The sequence below is a fragment of the Saccostrea cucullata genome, unplaced genomic scaffold, assembly GCF_032062105.1.
Source record: "Saccostrea cucullata isolate Sc308-1 unplaced genomic scaffold, CSIRO_AGI_Scuc_v1 ctg640, whole genome shotgun sequence".
Taxonomy (NCBI): Eukaryota; Metazoa; Mollusca; class Bivalvia; order Ostreida; family Ostreidae; genus Saccostrea; species Saccostrea cuccullata.
This window is the reverse complement of record NW_026925288.1, coordinates 102589-120417: the sequence shown is the minus strand read 5'-3', so window position 1 is coordinate 120417 and position 17829 is coordinate 102589. Positions and strand designations below refer to the sequence as shown.

Genomic DNA, 17829 nt, shown 5'->3' with positions numbered 1-17829 from the left:
GAATTGCATCTAAATAAAATTCTGTCAGAAACAGTTTATGCAGCTATGTATAATATCTGTTAAACCAGAAGTCTCTGTCGAGACTGTATAGCTCTACCGGTTTGTACTGATCAAAAACCATTGCACTATTTTATGTATCTTAGTGTAGTCTACTGTAGAAGGAGGATAAAAATTTCATAAAAACTTTTTTAGTAACCATGGCAACACCGTTCATCGAAATCAAAAACCTTGGACAGTATCCTCAAGGATTTTTAAGGAGTATAAACATGCAGAAAATTTTATATCAATGTCAGATTCTAAATAAAAGAACATTATAAAAGTTTGTTTGAATTGCATCTAAATAAAATCCTGTCAGAAACAGTTTATGCAGCTATGTATAATATCTATTAAAAAAAAAATACATACATTGATATTGAATACTGTTCGTTATCTTCATATCCTTCAAACATTAGTTAGAGAAAATATATTTACAGTAAATACAGTAATGTCAGTCGAAAGGGAAGTAAAACGGTGCTCCGTGTCAAGGATTACACCCCCTTGGCACGCTAAAGACCGTTTCTTTGGTTTTCAAAAAAGAGTAGGCTTTTGGGGGCCGCCAGAGAAACCTAAGAATTTTCAAAACCGTTCATACAGTATTTTAAGGGACTCCGATCCTCAGCCAGGAAGGACAACTCTTTAATTCATAATTCATTTCAAAAAGTCTCAAAATGAAGCTTAAAAAATTAAATCTTTTCATGCAACAATTTTCATTAAATACCTCTCAATGTGCCTCAAGGTTCTTTGAAGTTCTCAGAAAGGTCTAATAAAAAGTCGAAATTTTTACCCCGAAAAAGCATTTTAAAATTACATTGTACATATATCAAGAAATTGATGTTCATTTTAATCTAGCCATAGATACCAATGTTTATTAACATGATAAGAAATTAGAAGTGATTTATGGTGCTTCACAATGACAGGAGAATCTTTATACACTTTGCATTGTAAATTGATTGAAGTAAATAAAAGAAATTAAAGTACATTTTATGTGTTAAAATTGTGGAATTTCTTCAAAAGCCTGGATACCTATGATTTTTATTTTTAAAAAGTGTTAATTGATCAAATTTGAATTGGAAAATGCACAGCAAGTGTTTTTATTCGCAATTCCTGAAAATATATTTGAGATTTCCTAATTTTCTCTACATAATATGATTAACTTGATAGATGAAGTTTAAAGAATTATTGTGGGTTAAAACACGTTACTTTGAAAATTCAGAGACATATCTATGAGCATTTTCAATTAGTCAATGCTTGATTTTTTAGAACCTGAGGATCGTAGTACCTTAATTCATACCACCGACATATTGCCGACTCAGTGTAAAACAACAATTATCAATCCATCCTTTCAGTATATTCATTCTTTATTTACCTCGTTAATGTCTCCAATGAGGTAACTAATTAATGACTTGTGATTGCCATTTTTTATAAAATCTGTAAATGTTTAAGTTTATATTATACATATTAAACTGAATTGAAGCATTAAGAATTCGAAAAAAAAGTATTATTTGACTAAAGAAAAGAAGGATTTGTTGTCATTGTCAACTTTCTTTAGCTTTAAGCGAGGTATTTTCCGTAAGGTTTGACAAGTAGCAGACTTTTAGAACATTGGATTGAAGATTCAGTACTCATAAAATTTAGAGAAATTTCAAATTTAATTGACTTTTTAAACGGAAAATTATAAGCTATTCGTATGTATATTGTATTTGTTTTCAAAGTAGCATCTTCTTTGCAAAACTTTTCTTCATAGCTGATGGACAACATTACCTTGCAAGCATTTAGGAATTCTGAAGCTTGTGCTTCAGCCTGGTTTCATTTTACTTTTTTTTTTTTTTTACATTTCAATGGCAACGATGAAGGTAACGAACAGTGGTCAATCTTATGAAGCCATATAAACAACACAAATCGGAGAGACGACAAAAACACCAACCTGTGGAAATACTAGAAATGAGATAGGGTATAGCGAAGGAAGAGACATACCATTTCGGCAGGCAAACCCGTCATGGGCCGCCTGATCAGCTACATCACAGGTATAATACAGAGTATACCGTAGTAAAGATTATTATAAAATTATTATTCAAACAATGGAAAAACCCCATAGAAAAGATTATTATAAAATAATTATTCAAACAATGGCATAACCCCATAAAATAAAAAAAAGATCGGTTGTGTTAACGATCAATGCCTTTCTAACTTATAACACTTTTAGATTTTTTTTTTATTATATTGATCTCAGACTGTGGAAACCCTGTAATATATTTAGGCAGGGGATGCTCACTCCTCATTGGAACCTTATCTCACATCTGATGTTTTAGAGGTCCGTGTTTTCTCTGCTCCTATTTTGTATTGTTTGAATGGACTCCTGAGCTTGAATACTGTTTGTTATCTCTATATATTTCATCTGTCGGGAGCTTGCCTTAATTTGTTCGACTTTGCTCCCATGCAGAGAATCTTTTTGTAAACCTTTCATATGAAAATGGTTTCTTGGTCCACTGCTTCACCTGACTTAAGGTTTGATGAGAAGAGAATGTAGTTTTTTATACTAAACAAAACGTTCTGTCATTTGTTGATAACAATACAGTATCGCACATTGCATTTCTTTTCGATTTTTTAAGAGTTTAAGAAGGCACCCATATTTCCAAAGCCCAATAAGCAATGTTAAGATGCAGATAATTATCTTTTGCTTTGTTAAAACTTGATTAATATCAGGAATAAAATAATGAAACGTGTAGGAAAATGGTAATACAGCATTGTCTTGTGGAAATTGCTATCTTCCATATACTTTTGTTTATTGATTTATTTTTTTGATGAACTTTCCGCTTTTTATTGGACTTTTCAAAGCCAAGATCGCTTGTCGTATATCTAATTGCAAAATAGAATACTAGTATACAGGTATGGTAATAATATCTTAAATTCTTTATTATTTTTTTGTATATATAGATTTTTAAAAGAAAGAGCTGACAGCTGTTTAAATCATAACAAATCAAATTTTACATTGAATGCAAGCTTGAGTTTGAATACCATCTTGTGTACGATTTTATACTATAAAAAAAATATTCTATTTTAACCTGTAATCGTAGATTCGGGTGCATATACTAATAGTTTGAAGTCTGTCCGTCTATTTCTTTGTTAATCGTTTGTCCTAAAAAAAACCCTTTAACAATGCCCAAAATGGTTGGTGCTACGGCTTTGATATTTCACATGTATATTCCAATTGTCCACAACTTTTCTTGTGAAACAGCATTTTTTACCTTAATGTTTGCCTTGATCTTTGACTCCCACTGTCCTCGAAAAAAATGCTTTTGTCATACTCTTAAACGAATATAGCTAGCACTTTCATGTATATCGTGTATTCCCTGTGACAATACGTTTTGGTACCAATATTTTTTTACTATCCGACCTTGATCTTGGAGTTCGGCCTATATATTTGAAAAACTGACCTCCTGTATCTGACTTTTAAACGGTGATCCGATGGCTATAATATTTCAATATAATATTTCACTTAATTCTTTTTATGCGCCCGAATTTATTCGGGGCGTATATTGTTTTTGTCCTGTCTGTCCGTTTGTCTGTTTATCTGTTTGTCTGTCTGATGTCAACTTTAACCTTCGCCATAACTTTTGAACCGTGAGAGATAGAGACTTCATATTTGGCATGCATACTCTACTAATTAAGCACTTTCAATTGACACCAAGGTCAATGACCTTGTGACCTTGACGATGGCCTATATGCTAAAAATAGCTTTTTCGAACTTTCGCCATAACTTTTGAACCATAGGGGATAGAGACTTTATATTTGGTATGGTTACTCCACTAATTAAGTTCTTTCAAATGACACCAAAGATAATGATCGTTTGACCTTGTCTGTGACCTGTTTCCTAAAAATTGCTTTTTAGAACTTTGTTGCTGACGGGCGCATAGTGTTTCACAAACACATCTTGTTATTATTTGAATGGCTTGTGCTCGGTGTATTGTATTTCAAATATAATTTTTATACAAATTTTAACGTGTATTGCATGTAAAAGACATTTCTTAGGGAATTATAACATTCTTTAACTTTTGACCTTTGAGTTTGACCTACATTTGAAAAGCTTAAACATTGGACTTGAGCTGCCATGCACACAGAGACGCTTCACACGTGTTTCACGTACACATTTTATAATTTTATGTCCCCAATGGTGATAGCAATTTAGTATCACTTAAACATTCTTGCATAAGTGGCCACTTCTTTGACCCACAGACAAAGGTGTCCTTTTTGTCAAAGGATCCCCAGAACGTCGCTTGTGCAAAGCCGAAAAAACTAATAACTCTCATCTCAAGTTAGGTTTATGACTCTACTATTGATTTTAAGGAGAATAATTCCATTTGTATCTTTATATCAAATGAAATCTCAATAATAATTTACCTCATTAAGGATACGTATCTTTGAGGAAAGTATTCATGAAGGCCGGGATCCGTTCGTCATTCAAAATTCAATACGAGGAAGTATAAAGTCCCAGAACGGTTTCATTATGATGTAGAGACAAGGGAAATTATTCAGGATTTCATTTTATGAAGTTTTAAATGCAACCTTGAGGGATCGGAAACATACGTCAGTTTTTGACACCTTGTGAGTTAACACATGGTTTATGATTTTATAAATATATTTAATCTTTTTGAGTGCGTGCTATTATAAAAATTCTGTCATAACTGCACATGTTGGTGGAGTTTTATTCAGAAAAATGATTTATGCCCTTTTTTAATTAAATGGCGCTTAAGAGTTAATGATCAATTGGCTATAGTTTGTTGAACTGTAACAACCTAAAGGATTAGGGTGAACTCGTGGAATGGCGATCATCTTCTTGTTTTCCATTGGAAATGGAATTCGGATCCTCTAATCAATACTTCGAGATTTAGTTACAAATAAAGTGCTTAAAATTGATTGGTTAAGGACATCGTATATTTTTTTTTGCCTAGGAAGCCTTGTTCTTTATAATGTTCTTTATTTTCTCTGAAGTTAATCTTAGTATCCCTTGATTGAACAATTTCTAAGAATAAAATTATACTCTCTTCTGCCAATGACCTGTTTTTCTTATACATTCCAATTTTCCGCCATGTTGTAAAGTCTTAATCCACCATATGGATGTATGGGATGAGTTTGTATTAAAAAAACATGACTTAATTCAATATTTTTCCACGTCATAGTCACACAGTTAATTCAAATATTCCATTAACCTTTTATTCCAAGAGAACAAGCCGCAATTATCGTATATTTCAACAGTGGGCATCAGAGATAATAAAAATATGGTGTTAATACCTCCAAAAAAGATAAACTCGTATCCCAAGTATAATGCTTTTTCTTAATCCGTTGATTTGATTTTCTATCATTGCGGTCATCTGTAAATTGTTAATACGAAAAAAATGCGTTAAACATAACACGATAAAGATAAGATAGCTTTGATAATAATGTTGAACGCGAGGAAGAAATCTATAAATGTTTATCCTGAAAAAAAAAAAGGTTTACTATCAAAATCAAAATATATATTATTAGGCAGAGGAAGCGATAAAATGTGGGGATCACGAATTGCCTACACCAGCTATTCATTACGGTATTATTAACCAGTAACGAGAAGTCATCGATAACTGCTTTTAATATTGTAGCATTCATAGGGTAATTCTATATGGAGTAGGTGGAAAAGTAGACAGGCGTTAATTAATAATTTTTTTGTTGTTACCCTTTTTAGAATGAAGAAAGGTAACAAGAAACTAGTACCAACTTTGCACATTACTACATTACTTATATTTCAGTTTTTTCGTGTATTTGTTCAGGAAACTTTTAATTTAATAATACCCGTTCTAAATCACATTAACTAATTCAGATTGCATCATTATTTATAACAGAAACTGACATACAAAACTTTTTAAAAATTAAATATTTCAACTATAGAGTAATAAACATAGTGTCACTAGAATATAACTTATATTTCCCGTTCTGAGGATACATTTTATGTTTTGTTTTATGGGAACTAACATCCATTAAGTTTACCGTGCTGTTCAGCTAGTAATTCCATTTAATACAGACTTATTTCCCTATCCTTCTAGGAATTCGTTTGCTGCTACAAATGTATCTTGAAAAGGACATTGACCAGTAACGAAAGGACAAAAAAGGATTCAGACCCTTTTTGGCTCCATTCTTAAATTGTGTGTCTCATGGGACGAAGTAATATCTAGAGAAAAATTAAAATTAAACCAATTGTCAACGCTCTTACCGAGTATATAAAACGAGTATAAAACAAATATTAATTCTAAGTGTCATGACGCACAGAGGTCACTAAGAAGGTCACAAAATTTATAAGAACAAGGTTCACTTATGGCCTTTTTTGACCTTGTGAATTTCTGATAAACTGAAACTGCTTAATTTTAGTTAACAATGCATTAAATTATTTAGACCTTTGGTGATTGCATGTCTATCAAAAATGACGTAATTTTCTTGCTAGTAAATGCATTATGACGTCACAAAATGGGTCAATTCCCTCATATTCTGAAAAAGTCTATCTACAAACAGGCAATTTTTAAAGCTTTTTTCCAATATTTAATGTAGAGCGCAACCTCTGATCTAAAATAAGCAACTATAGTAAATGATAGAAATGTTTCTGAAGATCACAAGACATATTTTATTCTTTAGATCAGAAGGTGTGCTCATAATAATTTTATTCTCTGAAGGTACTGAAATATACCTGTTAACATTAGAATTCAATAACATTGCAATTCCATAAAGCCCGTGTTCAAAGACCTGGCGTTTAAGGAGAAAAAATTGTAATAGGAAATGAAAGTACTAAGTCTCTACTTTATTTTGATGTTTAAAATGGAACATAAAAAGTATTAGTCAATAAATTGGTATATCTACAGGGCCGTTTTATGCATAAAGTGAACCGAGTTCTTTTTCAATTTTTTTTTAGTTGTTATTCTAATTTTTATCAAGTTTACACCACATTTTGCTTCAGAAAACACCAATCAAACGCTTGTCTTATCTTACAAAATTAATTTATATATTTCATACATGTACACTAGTATCAGATAAATCTTAGATATGAAATTCTTACAAAGGGAAGTTTGAGCTTCATGTTTAAGAAAGTAAAAAGTATCTCAAAATTGACAAAATTCCGCCAGAATTGAGGATAGTCCGTAAAATGATCTAGTTTGTCACCCCTTTTGTGACCTCTTTGAATGACGTGAATCAAAAGCAATGCAAGTGATATTTTTTCCTGTTAAAATGTTTTTATGACATGAATGCAAAGCACTGGAGATTCGAATATAATTTTTTTTTATTCAAATAAAAGACACAAAAATGTGCGTTGCTTTGATTAAGAAACAATTAGAACAAAATTACTGAGTATGTTATCTAAAAGAAATTGATTAATTTTCTTCATCATAGTCTCGTTGTTCTTCTGTGTAAAAGTTTGGTATCAAATACGACCAGATTGACACTGAGTCTACCTGTTGTATAGCTTACTCTGCTCATTAGATGTGGGATGTTACTATCCGACAAAGAACGATTCGATGTTTGGCGTAATTTACAAAGAACTCGCTCCATGTTCTTTCTGAATTTTTTTCCTGTGGCACAGTACAGGAAAAAGTTAACAGAATGGTTAATGTACATGAGATGTCCGGTGATAGTTCTAGTTAAAACAAGATTTGAAATCTGACGAAGGACATCCTTGCTATAATCCAGTTCCCAGTAATTTTGAACAACAATGCAAATACTGTTAGGCAGTGTCGTTAACACAAAGGTTAAAGAAACTGCTAAAAGCATTTTGGTGAGTTTTATCGTCCTTTCCGAGGGTAACGATTTGTTGTTTGAATTATTTCTTCCCGAACTACATTTTTGGTAGCGACCTCTATATTTCCTAGCAATGAACACCCTTCGAATTATTAAAATATTCAAAACTGAACATATGAATGTAGGAATGAACGAATATGTGAATGCGTCTACTAAAGGCCAAACCTCAGTGAGAAAAAAGTCAAATTTATTTCCAGGTGTACATTTTTCCACTTTACTTGAATTCAAACGGACTTCAGTAAGTTCAACCGTCCACAAAAAGTGTGCGTTTAAGCAGAAAGAAAGACCCAGTAGGGAGATTGTTACACTACGAGCTTTGTTAACACTACACAAAACATTTGCTCGTAGAGGGAAACAAACAGCGATGAAGCGTTCCGTCGTTACTGCAACGATTAACCAAACCGAAAAATCACTTCCCAAATAGTTCAAAGAAACAAATATCTTACAGCATAAGTTGCTGATGTTTTGGATATCGTAATCCGAAACGTGTCCGATCCATTCTCGGAGAAGTCCAAATTGTAATACGATTAAATCCGCAATGGCAAGAACAGCTAAGTAGAAATAGGTAGATATCCGAAACATGTTTCTTCGCAAAATAAAGAAAGCAATGATATTTCCGGTAGTACCAACAATGAGAATCACAGGTGATATGTACACGGTAATAAACTTTGTTATTTGGAAAGAATCATATTTCATAAAAATATCTTCATAATCTTTTGAATGCATTTTTGAAAAAAATATATATAAATTTCTTTTATAACATACCGGTTCTCACAGTATTCAAAATTCAGACTTAATTCCAAAACCAAACACTTTTTTTAATTGAATGGATCGATCATTCATCTGACAGCTTTGGAAATAAAAACGAGTGAGGTTTTCCGACTGTATAAAAAACGTATTAGTGAAGTATTGGAGAAAACCACTACTGGAAAACATTGATTGGACAACATTGGAGATAGGTGTCACACCTAACAGTATCGAAAGCTTGCCATTCATTTACAAAGCATCAAGAAGTCAAGTGAAAGAAATAACCACATCAATATTCATTGGATAAAAATTAGAATGAAAGCTGAACTGTCACCCACTTATTTATAGAGATTAACAAATGGAATTGACTAAAATAAATTATATAAAGTAAGTGAAACATGGACATTGACGCGGAAAAAAGCATAAATCCTGATTTAAGAATTTGTGCACATTTATCTGTAAAATCTAAGTCATTGACGAAAGCTAAGCTTCTTCTTGTTTTTTTCTGATCCACTACTGGAGGACAGTAATATTTTCTAATTTTACCTTATTTTTTCCAGAAATCGACAATCTGTAAAGTATAAAGTATTACAACTTTTAAGCAGTTTATATGATTTTATTATCTATTTAATAATCTCTATGACTTCCATGGGGTTTTTCGAAGAAACATTAAAATCCAACACCGGGTTTGACACAGTGATTTATGCAGTGCTTTACAGTTAGTCAAAGAACCAAAAAAGATTTTTGAATCGTGAAAATCTTTTAACACACTCTCACCATGCACGTACATGTGTAAAGGATGATAAGTTTACTTTTAACGTCAGAAATTAACAACACATACATGTAACGTAAATGCTGTTCATTAAGCGATAAATAACAAAATGATTACATTCATTTGATAAATATTAATATAATCAATATGGGTGTAAACAGGAAAAAAATTTCCAGAATTTCAAGCAAGGTACTAGTTTTAATATATATTTTGAGCAGTCGTAAAACAGACTTCGGCTGTAAATGCAAATGCCTGGGGCAGAGAATTGGAGGGATTTGCTTTTGAGGTCCGTGTTTGCTCTGTTCCAATTTTTTTTTTTTATTGTTTATTGACTTTTGATCTTGAATACTGTTCGTTATCTCCATATGTTTCTTATACTATGTGCAGGTATGTAAAAATGCAAAATAATCAGATAGATAAAGCCAGATATTGGTCACATATGAAAGGTTACGACGGTTACGTGGATATAGCAAAAATATACACGCGACAGCAAAAATCATAGAACGAGTTCCATTGGTAATACGAACCGATTGTCTTCGATATGAATATATTGGACATTTGAATGTTCCACATATGTATTGACTAAAGACATTAATTGCAAACTTAAAATTACTATATGGCAGCCAGAATGACTTAAAGCAGCCAGCATGGCTTAAAAAATTTCGCCAAAGCTAGTATTTCAAAAACATGTTCGTAAACACACACAACCTATCATATTTCTGACACATGTTTTTTAATATCTAGTTGACTTTGGATTATTTATGTCTTTCTCTTTTTACGATTTTCATTTGACTAATAATAACTCATAAACAATTGAAAATCTTAACTTTAATAGTGAAAGACCTTTTGTTTCACTCCATGATCAGCACAGGGTTCACCAGTCGATTGGAGATATCTATTCCTTCTTTGCACCTGATCCTTGTTCGATGTTTCCAAGTGTCAGTGCTTTTGTCTTTTCGTGTTCCGTATTATTTACAGGATATATGAAAATGAAGATTTTCTCTTTAAAACAATATATAGAGTATTCCTTGCTGCACTTCATGCTTACAATGTATTTGCAAATACATGTATATAATTTACTATCATTCCAAGAACAGCGTGTTACTTTGTTAAATGGAGCGTATTAAAGTTTGACACGTTGATCACAATATTTTGTAACGATTGGATGTATGATTTTAATGAAAAGAATACTACTTTGCATATGAACAGAGAAGCTAACAATGGCTTTGACTGACCACGTTATGTTGGCTTCTATTAAAATTTTAATCCCGTTCTCGTAAACAATCATTCAATAGGATTGGTCAGTATTATAAGGGTATTGCTGGATTCTCTTTTTCATACGCACAGCAGTATTGAAATCAAACATCAAATTAATGCGAAATGTGGTGATCAACGTGTAAAACTTTTGCACGCTTAATCTAACAAAGTGACATGCTGTAATTGGAATGATAGTAATACACTGTAATAATCAAATGGTGTGTTTTCATCATATATTTTCAACATTTTCAGGTACAATATGTATATCGTTACAAAATGAAAGAAAAAGTGAGCAAGCTCACATACCCCACGTTCCCCAAAAATTCGAAGTGCTGAAATTGCAGGGAAAAATAAAAGAATCCCAATTTCCTGGTAATATGCAAATCTACACATTGTGTCCTAAATAACTGCAAAGTTTGACGAAATTCTGTGCAGCGGTTTATGAGGAGTTGCGCTGACAAACTGTTCATCTCTATATTCAAGATAGGGCCAAAAAATCGAAGTGTAAAAGTGCGGAAATTCCCGGAAACAATAAAGGAATCCCAATTTCCTGGTAATATGCACATCTACACATTGTGTCCCAAAGTTTGACCAAATTCTGTGAAGCGGTTTAAGAGGAGTTGCGCTGACAAAAAAAAAACAGGACTGACGGACTGACTGACGGGTCATAAACATTATACCTCCCGCAACTTGTTGCGTGGGGTATAATTACATGTTAATTAAGATGCAGTGATTACTTTACCTGTCTGCTATTAGATTCGACACAAAATGCATCATAATGACTGATGCTTCGAAAACATGCCCTTGAAAATTTAAAATACATGGTAACTGTTTTGAAATATGAGCGATATTTTGGGCGTGAAAATGTCGTATGGGCGAAGCTTGCCTAGCCCTCTTAAACTTTTTCGAACTACGTTCCGACATTGACCAAATATAACCTTATAAATGAAATAACATTTATTTGGGCAATGCAACCCTGGATACATGATAAAATGCTTCACATGAGTGATTTCTACTTCATCAATAATACGAAAGTGCTTATTTTCAATAAAATTTAATTGTGTGGCTGTTAAAGCAAAACACAATTTTAATAATTATAATCATTTCATATTTCATTCCATTTCATACAACAGAAATCCTGAGAAAGTCGTCCACGGACCATCAACTGTAACACCTGCATCGTGGAATGTTTGGTGAATCCTCATCCAAACCACGTCGCCGACTTCAAGTTGAATTATGGCCATATTGGAGCCAGAGCCGTCGAAGCTATCATCGCCAGAATATATGCGGCAAAAGCCACTGCCATTTTGAACAATTTCCGACTCCAGACTCTTTCCACTATAGGTGAGAACAGTACCAAAGAATGCGTATATCCCCTTCACAGGCGCTGTAAACATCCCATTGTGTTTGTTGTACCCGTTTCCAGAATTCACAATTCACAATGACATGATCAAACTGGAAGATTTCATTGTCGTGTGGATTGTCAATGTTATTTGTCATATATCCCGAAAAAGCTATCGGAGAACCTGCAATTGCCATGGGACTCATAAATCTTTTAATATTATGGTTACTTTCAAAACTGTTTTCTGTTCCATTACCATATTGTTGAACACTTTTTGCTTCAGTCACCATTTTCAGCAATTTATCATTTTCCTTCCTTAGTTTGGCATTTTCATCATCCTTTTCCCTCATTTTCACTAAAGTATTTCTCAGTTCTGTTTTCATCGTATTCATTTCTGTTTGCGTCTGAAATTGAACATCTCGAAGGAGCTGCATTTCAGTTTTCACAGCACTAAGTTCTTTTTCCAAAGCAGCGACTTTAGGATCATGTTGTTGTTCTTGGAGAACTCTCCTTACAATCCAGTCCAATTCATTATCGGAAACATCAATGGCAAAAACAACAGAACCACCCAAAAGAAAGAAAATCGTCGTCACTATTAATCCCATGTTCGCTATGATGACCCGATTCCATTATCTTTTAAGAGTAAGGACAAGACATGCTCTTCTTATCTTGGAGAACTCTCCTTACAAATCCAGTCCAATTCATTATCGGAAACATCAATGGCAAAAACAACAGAACCACCCAAAAGAAAGAAAATCGTCTTCACTGTTAATCCCATGTTCGTTACGACTCAAAAACCCCCTTTGTAACTCTAACCTTAATTTGTAGATTGAAATTTTAATTTCAAAATTTCATAATGTTCTATATCAATTTGTAAATTGTGACTGCATTTGACCTATATAACCTTACAAATGTAAAATGTAAACGCAAGATTTAGTTATAATGGACAAATAATGAAAATAATATAATTTACAATACAAAAATTAAGGTTGACATTTGTGCATATTTAAAGCAATATGAGCGGCAACTTTGATGTCTGAATTTTTTGCTGCAAATTTGTAAATATATGTAACTATTTCAATGACAGAAAAAAATAAGTATACGTTAACAGACTTCTGTTGTTCATATTGGCGATGGAGGAACTATATCTATATATATCAAAATTACATTATTGTCGTCCTGTCCAATAATGATTTTTTATATAAACCTGGATTTTCGATTGTATATAGATGTCTTTCTTCTGCTTTATTTTAGTCCAATTGATCATAAAGGTTCAAGTTACATACATATATCATAATAAAACATTTTAACAGCAAAACAAAATTTAAAAAATGAAGCGCATATTGTTTTAAAAAAGAATAGGGTTGGAAACTTAAGCGCCTACATTTTGCAGATTTTAACTATTTTTTTTTTTCAGTAAACAATCGGTAGAGTATTTCATTTACTACTCGACTATAACATTAGATGGGATCTGGTGCCATGGAGGAGTAAACAATTCCTGTCTTAAATTGTAATTCATTTCCTGTCAAAAAAGTAATTCATCTTAATAGGTAAGATAGTGTTGCCAAATATATTAACTAATCATATTGCATTGTATAACTTTCCTATCAATGATACTATATTAATTAATTTTTGAAACCTTAGCGACAGAATGCACCTATCACCATTAAACAAAGCTCATTTATCGACAAACACACCCTCTTTTTGATTACCGATGTCAAACAAATCATTTCATTGTTTAAAGCTCACCTGAACTAAATAATCAAGTAAACTTTTCTGATCATATTTTGGGTGGCGTCCGTCTGCCCCTTCCCCAGGGGAAAAAGTCTGACAAAATAAGAAATAAAATCTTTCAGCACATCGTCCATGGCATCTGATCCCGTATCTGTTTTCAGAGGTCTCTCTGTGTTTGCTCTGCTCAGAATTTACATAGCTATGTTTAAAATGGACTTATGAACATGATCGCTGTATGTTATCTCCATATTTTATTCTGAGTATAAGTAAACAAGTTTTCCATACAAATGGCTTAAAGACATTGTCTTTTGTTAATATGGATAATTTATATAGAATGTTTAACTGCGCATTATTGAAACTGAACAGATTACAGGTTGTCAGGTAAATATTCCAGTACATATTCCGAAGTAAAAACAAGATGTGTTTGTGAAACACGGATGCCCCCGTATGGCAGCTTAAAGAGATGTATGTTCTATAATCTTGTGATGTATGTTCTATAATCTTGTATTATGTGCAATATCTTGTGATGTATATTCAAAATCGAATATTACTCACAATGCAATTATTGCATATCCATCATAAGATTTATAGAACATACATCACAAGATTTGGAATATACATCACAAAATTATAAAAGATACATCACAAGATTATCGAATATACATAACAAGATTTTATTGCACATGCATCACAAGTTTATAGAACATACATCATAAGATTTTGCATATACATCAGAACATTATCGAATATACATAACAAGATTTTCAACATACTTCACAAGATTAGAGGATGTTGAACATACATCACAAGATTTTGAATATACATCACAAGATTTAGAACATACATCACAAGATTTGGAATATATATCACAAGATTATCGAATTAAGCAACGTTTTACACGCCATAGCCTATACTAGTACTTACTGTTAAAAATTATTATGGCTTAGGTTAATTTTTTTTTAAAGTGGGTCAAACCTTATGGTCAATATATTTATACCGATTGAAAGGTCTTCTCACAATGAATAAACGTATGAAGTATAAAAGTCGTGGTGCTAATTGTTCAAAAGTCATGACCAAGGTTAAAGTTTTGTTTAACAATGGGTCAAACTCTGAGGCCAAGGTCAAAAAGTCAAGTATATATACCCCCACTGAAAGGCCTTGTCACAATAAATACACATGTGGAGTATGAAAGCTCTAGCACCAACTGTTCAAAAATTATGGGCATTAAGTTTAAAATTTGATTTTTTTTGTAAAAGTGGGTCAAACTCAAAGGACAAGGTCGGGAGGTCAAATCTGGTACACCGAGAAAGGTCTTGTTACAGGGAATACATCTACATGAAATATGAAAGCCATAGCCCCACCAACTCAAAAGTTCTTAAGCTTAATGTTTTTGCGGGCAGACAGACGGACGGACAAGGTAAAAACAAGAACAGTACGACATTTAACTCTGGACATGACATAGTCAAGACTTTTTACTACCATTTCTAATTATGATATCCAAAATATTTTATATCACTTGGTTAGATTTCTTAGCAGTATTCCAGGGTCTCATGTTGAACTCGCAAACATTTCCACTTCTAAATATATGAAGTCCTAAAAGTCAAATGGGAGAATGGTGGGATTTTCAGTCCCAACTATCCCACGTTTCTAGCAACGGAGAAAAAAATGTCAGATGGGATATTTTCTCCTAGGGGATTTTTTCTTCCATGAATTTTTCAAATGGGATAAATCCAACGGATATTGACAATGAATTATTTTCTCCAATACATTGTTGTAGTTTGTATATTTTCTATTTATTATGATGAGAAATTTGTCACTGTCATACTGTATGGGATATATTTCATGTTTCACAATGTATGGGAGAAGTTGTTTGATTGTCAATATCCGTGTGATTTATCCCATTTGAACAAATTTGTGGGAGAAAAAATCCCAATGGGAGGAAATATCCCATATGAAATTTTTTCTCCAATGGGAGAATGGTAGGATTGTTGTAAATATCTTAGATATCACAATGAGAAATGGTAGTAAAAAGTCTTAACTATGTCGTGTCCAGAGTTAAATGTCGTACTGTTCAATATACCCTAGAATCTTCGATTACGGCTAGTACGGGGGCATAAATAGGGGTTAACTGGGAGAGGTTTATGTCAAGGTATATTGTTAAATTATAGTGTCATTAAGTGTATCTAGATTTAATCAAATAATTTTGTTATTTTGAGTTTATTAACTATGCTCAGTCCTTAAATCGACATCTAAAACACGATATATTGCCTTTATGACCTTACTTTTTGCAAAAGCGAAGCGATTTGCTAGACCATTGGTGTATTTATTCATGCATATGTTGATAAAAAATCTTATCAAAATGCGTCTAATTAAAGCTCACAAAAGGAGTTTTCGTAAAGCTATAAAAGATTTTCGGTCGGTGCTATTTATGTTCGAAGTTGACTTCGAAGAGATTTTTCTGAATCTCAGGCGTGATAAGTTTTTTCATTTCAATATGTTCAAATTCTTCCGTTTTGACATATTAAAAAAAAACTGTTCTTCTCTGAAAGTTGACTCCTCTGAAAGTTGGCTCCTACAAACCTCCCATCCATCGCACTCACCTAAACAAAATATGTTTATGAGTTTGAAGATCCCGACTCTTATTTTTGCACATTAAATGCCCCCACCACCAATTCTGAAATAATGCAACTTGCTTGAAGCTAGAAAAGCTATATTCAACAAACTGGAAAAGATAAAGATATTGATATTTTGATAGAACGCTTTGTTCCAATTGAATAATATTAATAATTGGTTCACTGTGTATGCATTGTCTTTCATTCATTAATCAGTTTAGAAATTTTCACCTTGAGTGATTGCGATCAGTTTCATGACATTTCCATGGCTCCAAGTGCACCAGGAAGAGGCCAATACTTAAATTTGTATGCATGAGAAGCGAAATACATGGATATCTGTGGAAAGGCTTGGAGGGTGACACAAATATTTTTACTATAAATCAGAGTTTTATTTCAGGAAGTGAACACACGGTTTCAGAAACATTATATATAGATGTGATTTTTACAAAAAGGAGATGTTTTCAACTTGAAAGGTGCCTAATTTAAAGAAAAAAATTGTGTTTTGAAACCGTATACTAGTATATTTATATGAATAAAATACGGTTCACTATTGCACAATCCAACATCGACAAAAGGGTCGATAGCTCGATAATGCAATGATAAAGTGACAGCGCTATGACGATGGCACGTCAATGCAGTGAAGATGGTTCAATAGCACAATAGAGCGATAGTGAACATTGCTTCATCGTACCATATCACAATCGTGTCATCGCTTTCGTTCCATCGCGATATTGCTTCAGCGTGCCATCGCATTGTTGCGATCATTTTAGTCGTGCCACCAACATGCTTTATCGCATCATTGCTTCATCCACATTGCGTCATTGCACTATCCACCTAAACCTCAATGTTGCGATGGTGAACTACATGGCCTTATTCAAGGTACATAATGAAACAAGAGCTTTTTGTAAAACCCTTCTGCCTCCTCCCCCCAATTTGAATTTTTCCAATTCCAAGGGGCATAAATCTGTCAAAAATGGCGCGATTGTACCCAAAACAGAACTTGACCTAGATATTTATCTGGTAAATCTGTATACCAAATTTAATTTCCGTATGTGCAACTTCTGCAAAGAAAATAAACGGAAACTGCAAATAATTGGAATTTTTCTAAGTCCAAGGGGCATAACTCTGTCAAAAATGGCGCGATCATACCCAAAAAAAAAAAAAAAATTGACCTAGACATTCATCTGAAAAGTCTGTATACCAAATTTCATTTCCGTATGTGCAACGGTTGATTTCTTCACGGAAACTAAGTGAACCGACCGACCGACAGACAACAGCAAAGCAATATGCCCTCCCTTCTTCGAAGGGGGACATAACTATCCAAATTTCAAAGTTTTTGGTGATGCCTTAATTCAAACAAGAATAGGAAAGCACGCAGATGTTATGTTCATTTATCAATAAATTAAAATGCAATTTTTAAATTAACAGCAGGGTAACATGGGATATATCTGGGGTCAATGTTTTCCATTCTGCAATAAAAAAAAAAATGCCCAATACGTCATAAATTGAACTGC

At 32.9% G+C, this 17829-nt stretch overlaps 1 protein-coding gene across 1 annotated transcript; it reads right to left on the bottom strand.

The window, feature by feature from the left end:
- Positions 1-7403: 7403 nt before the first annotated feature.
- Positions 7404-8577, bottom strand: LOC134268517 (growth hormone secretagogue receptor type 1-like). Its single transcript, XM_062750782.1, has one exon. The coding sequence runs from the start codon at positions 8575-8577 to the stop codon at positions 7441-7443; it is 1137 nt and encodes a 378-aa protein (XP_062606766.1). The 3' UTR covers positions 7404-7440.
- Between the last annotated feature and the right edge of the window lie 9252 nt (positions 8578-17829).

Coding starts and splice junctions, on each gene's coding strand:
- LOC134268517 (XM_062750782.1), bottom strand. CDS start 8,577: ATGCATTCAAAAGATTATGAAGATATTTTTATGAAATATGATTCTTTC.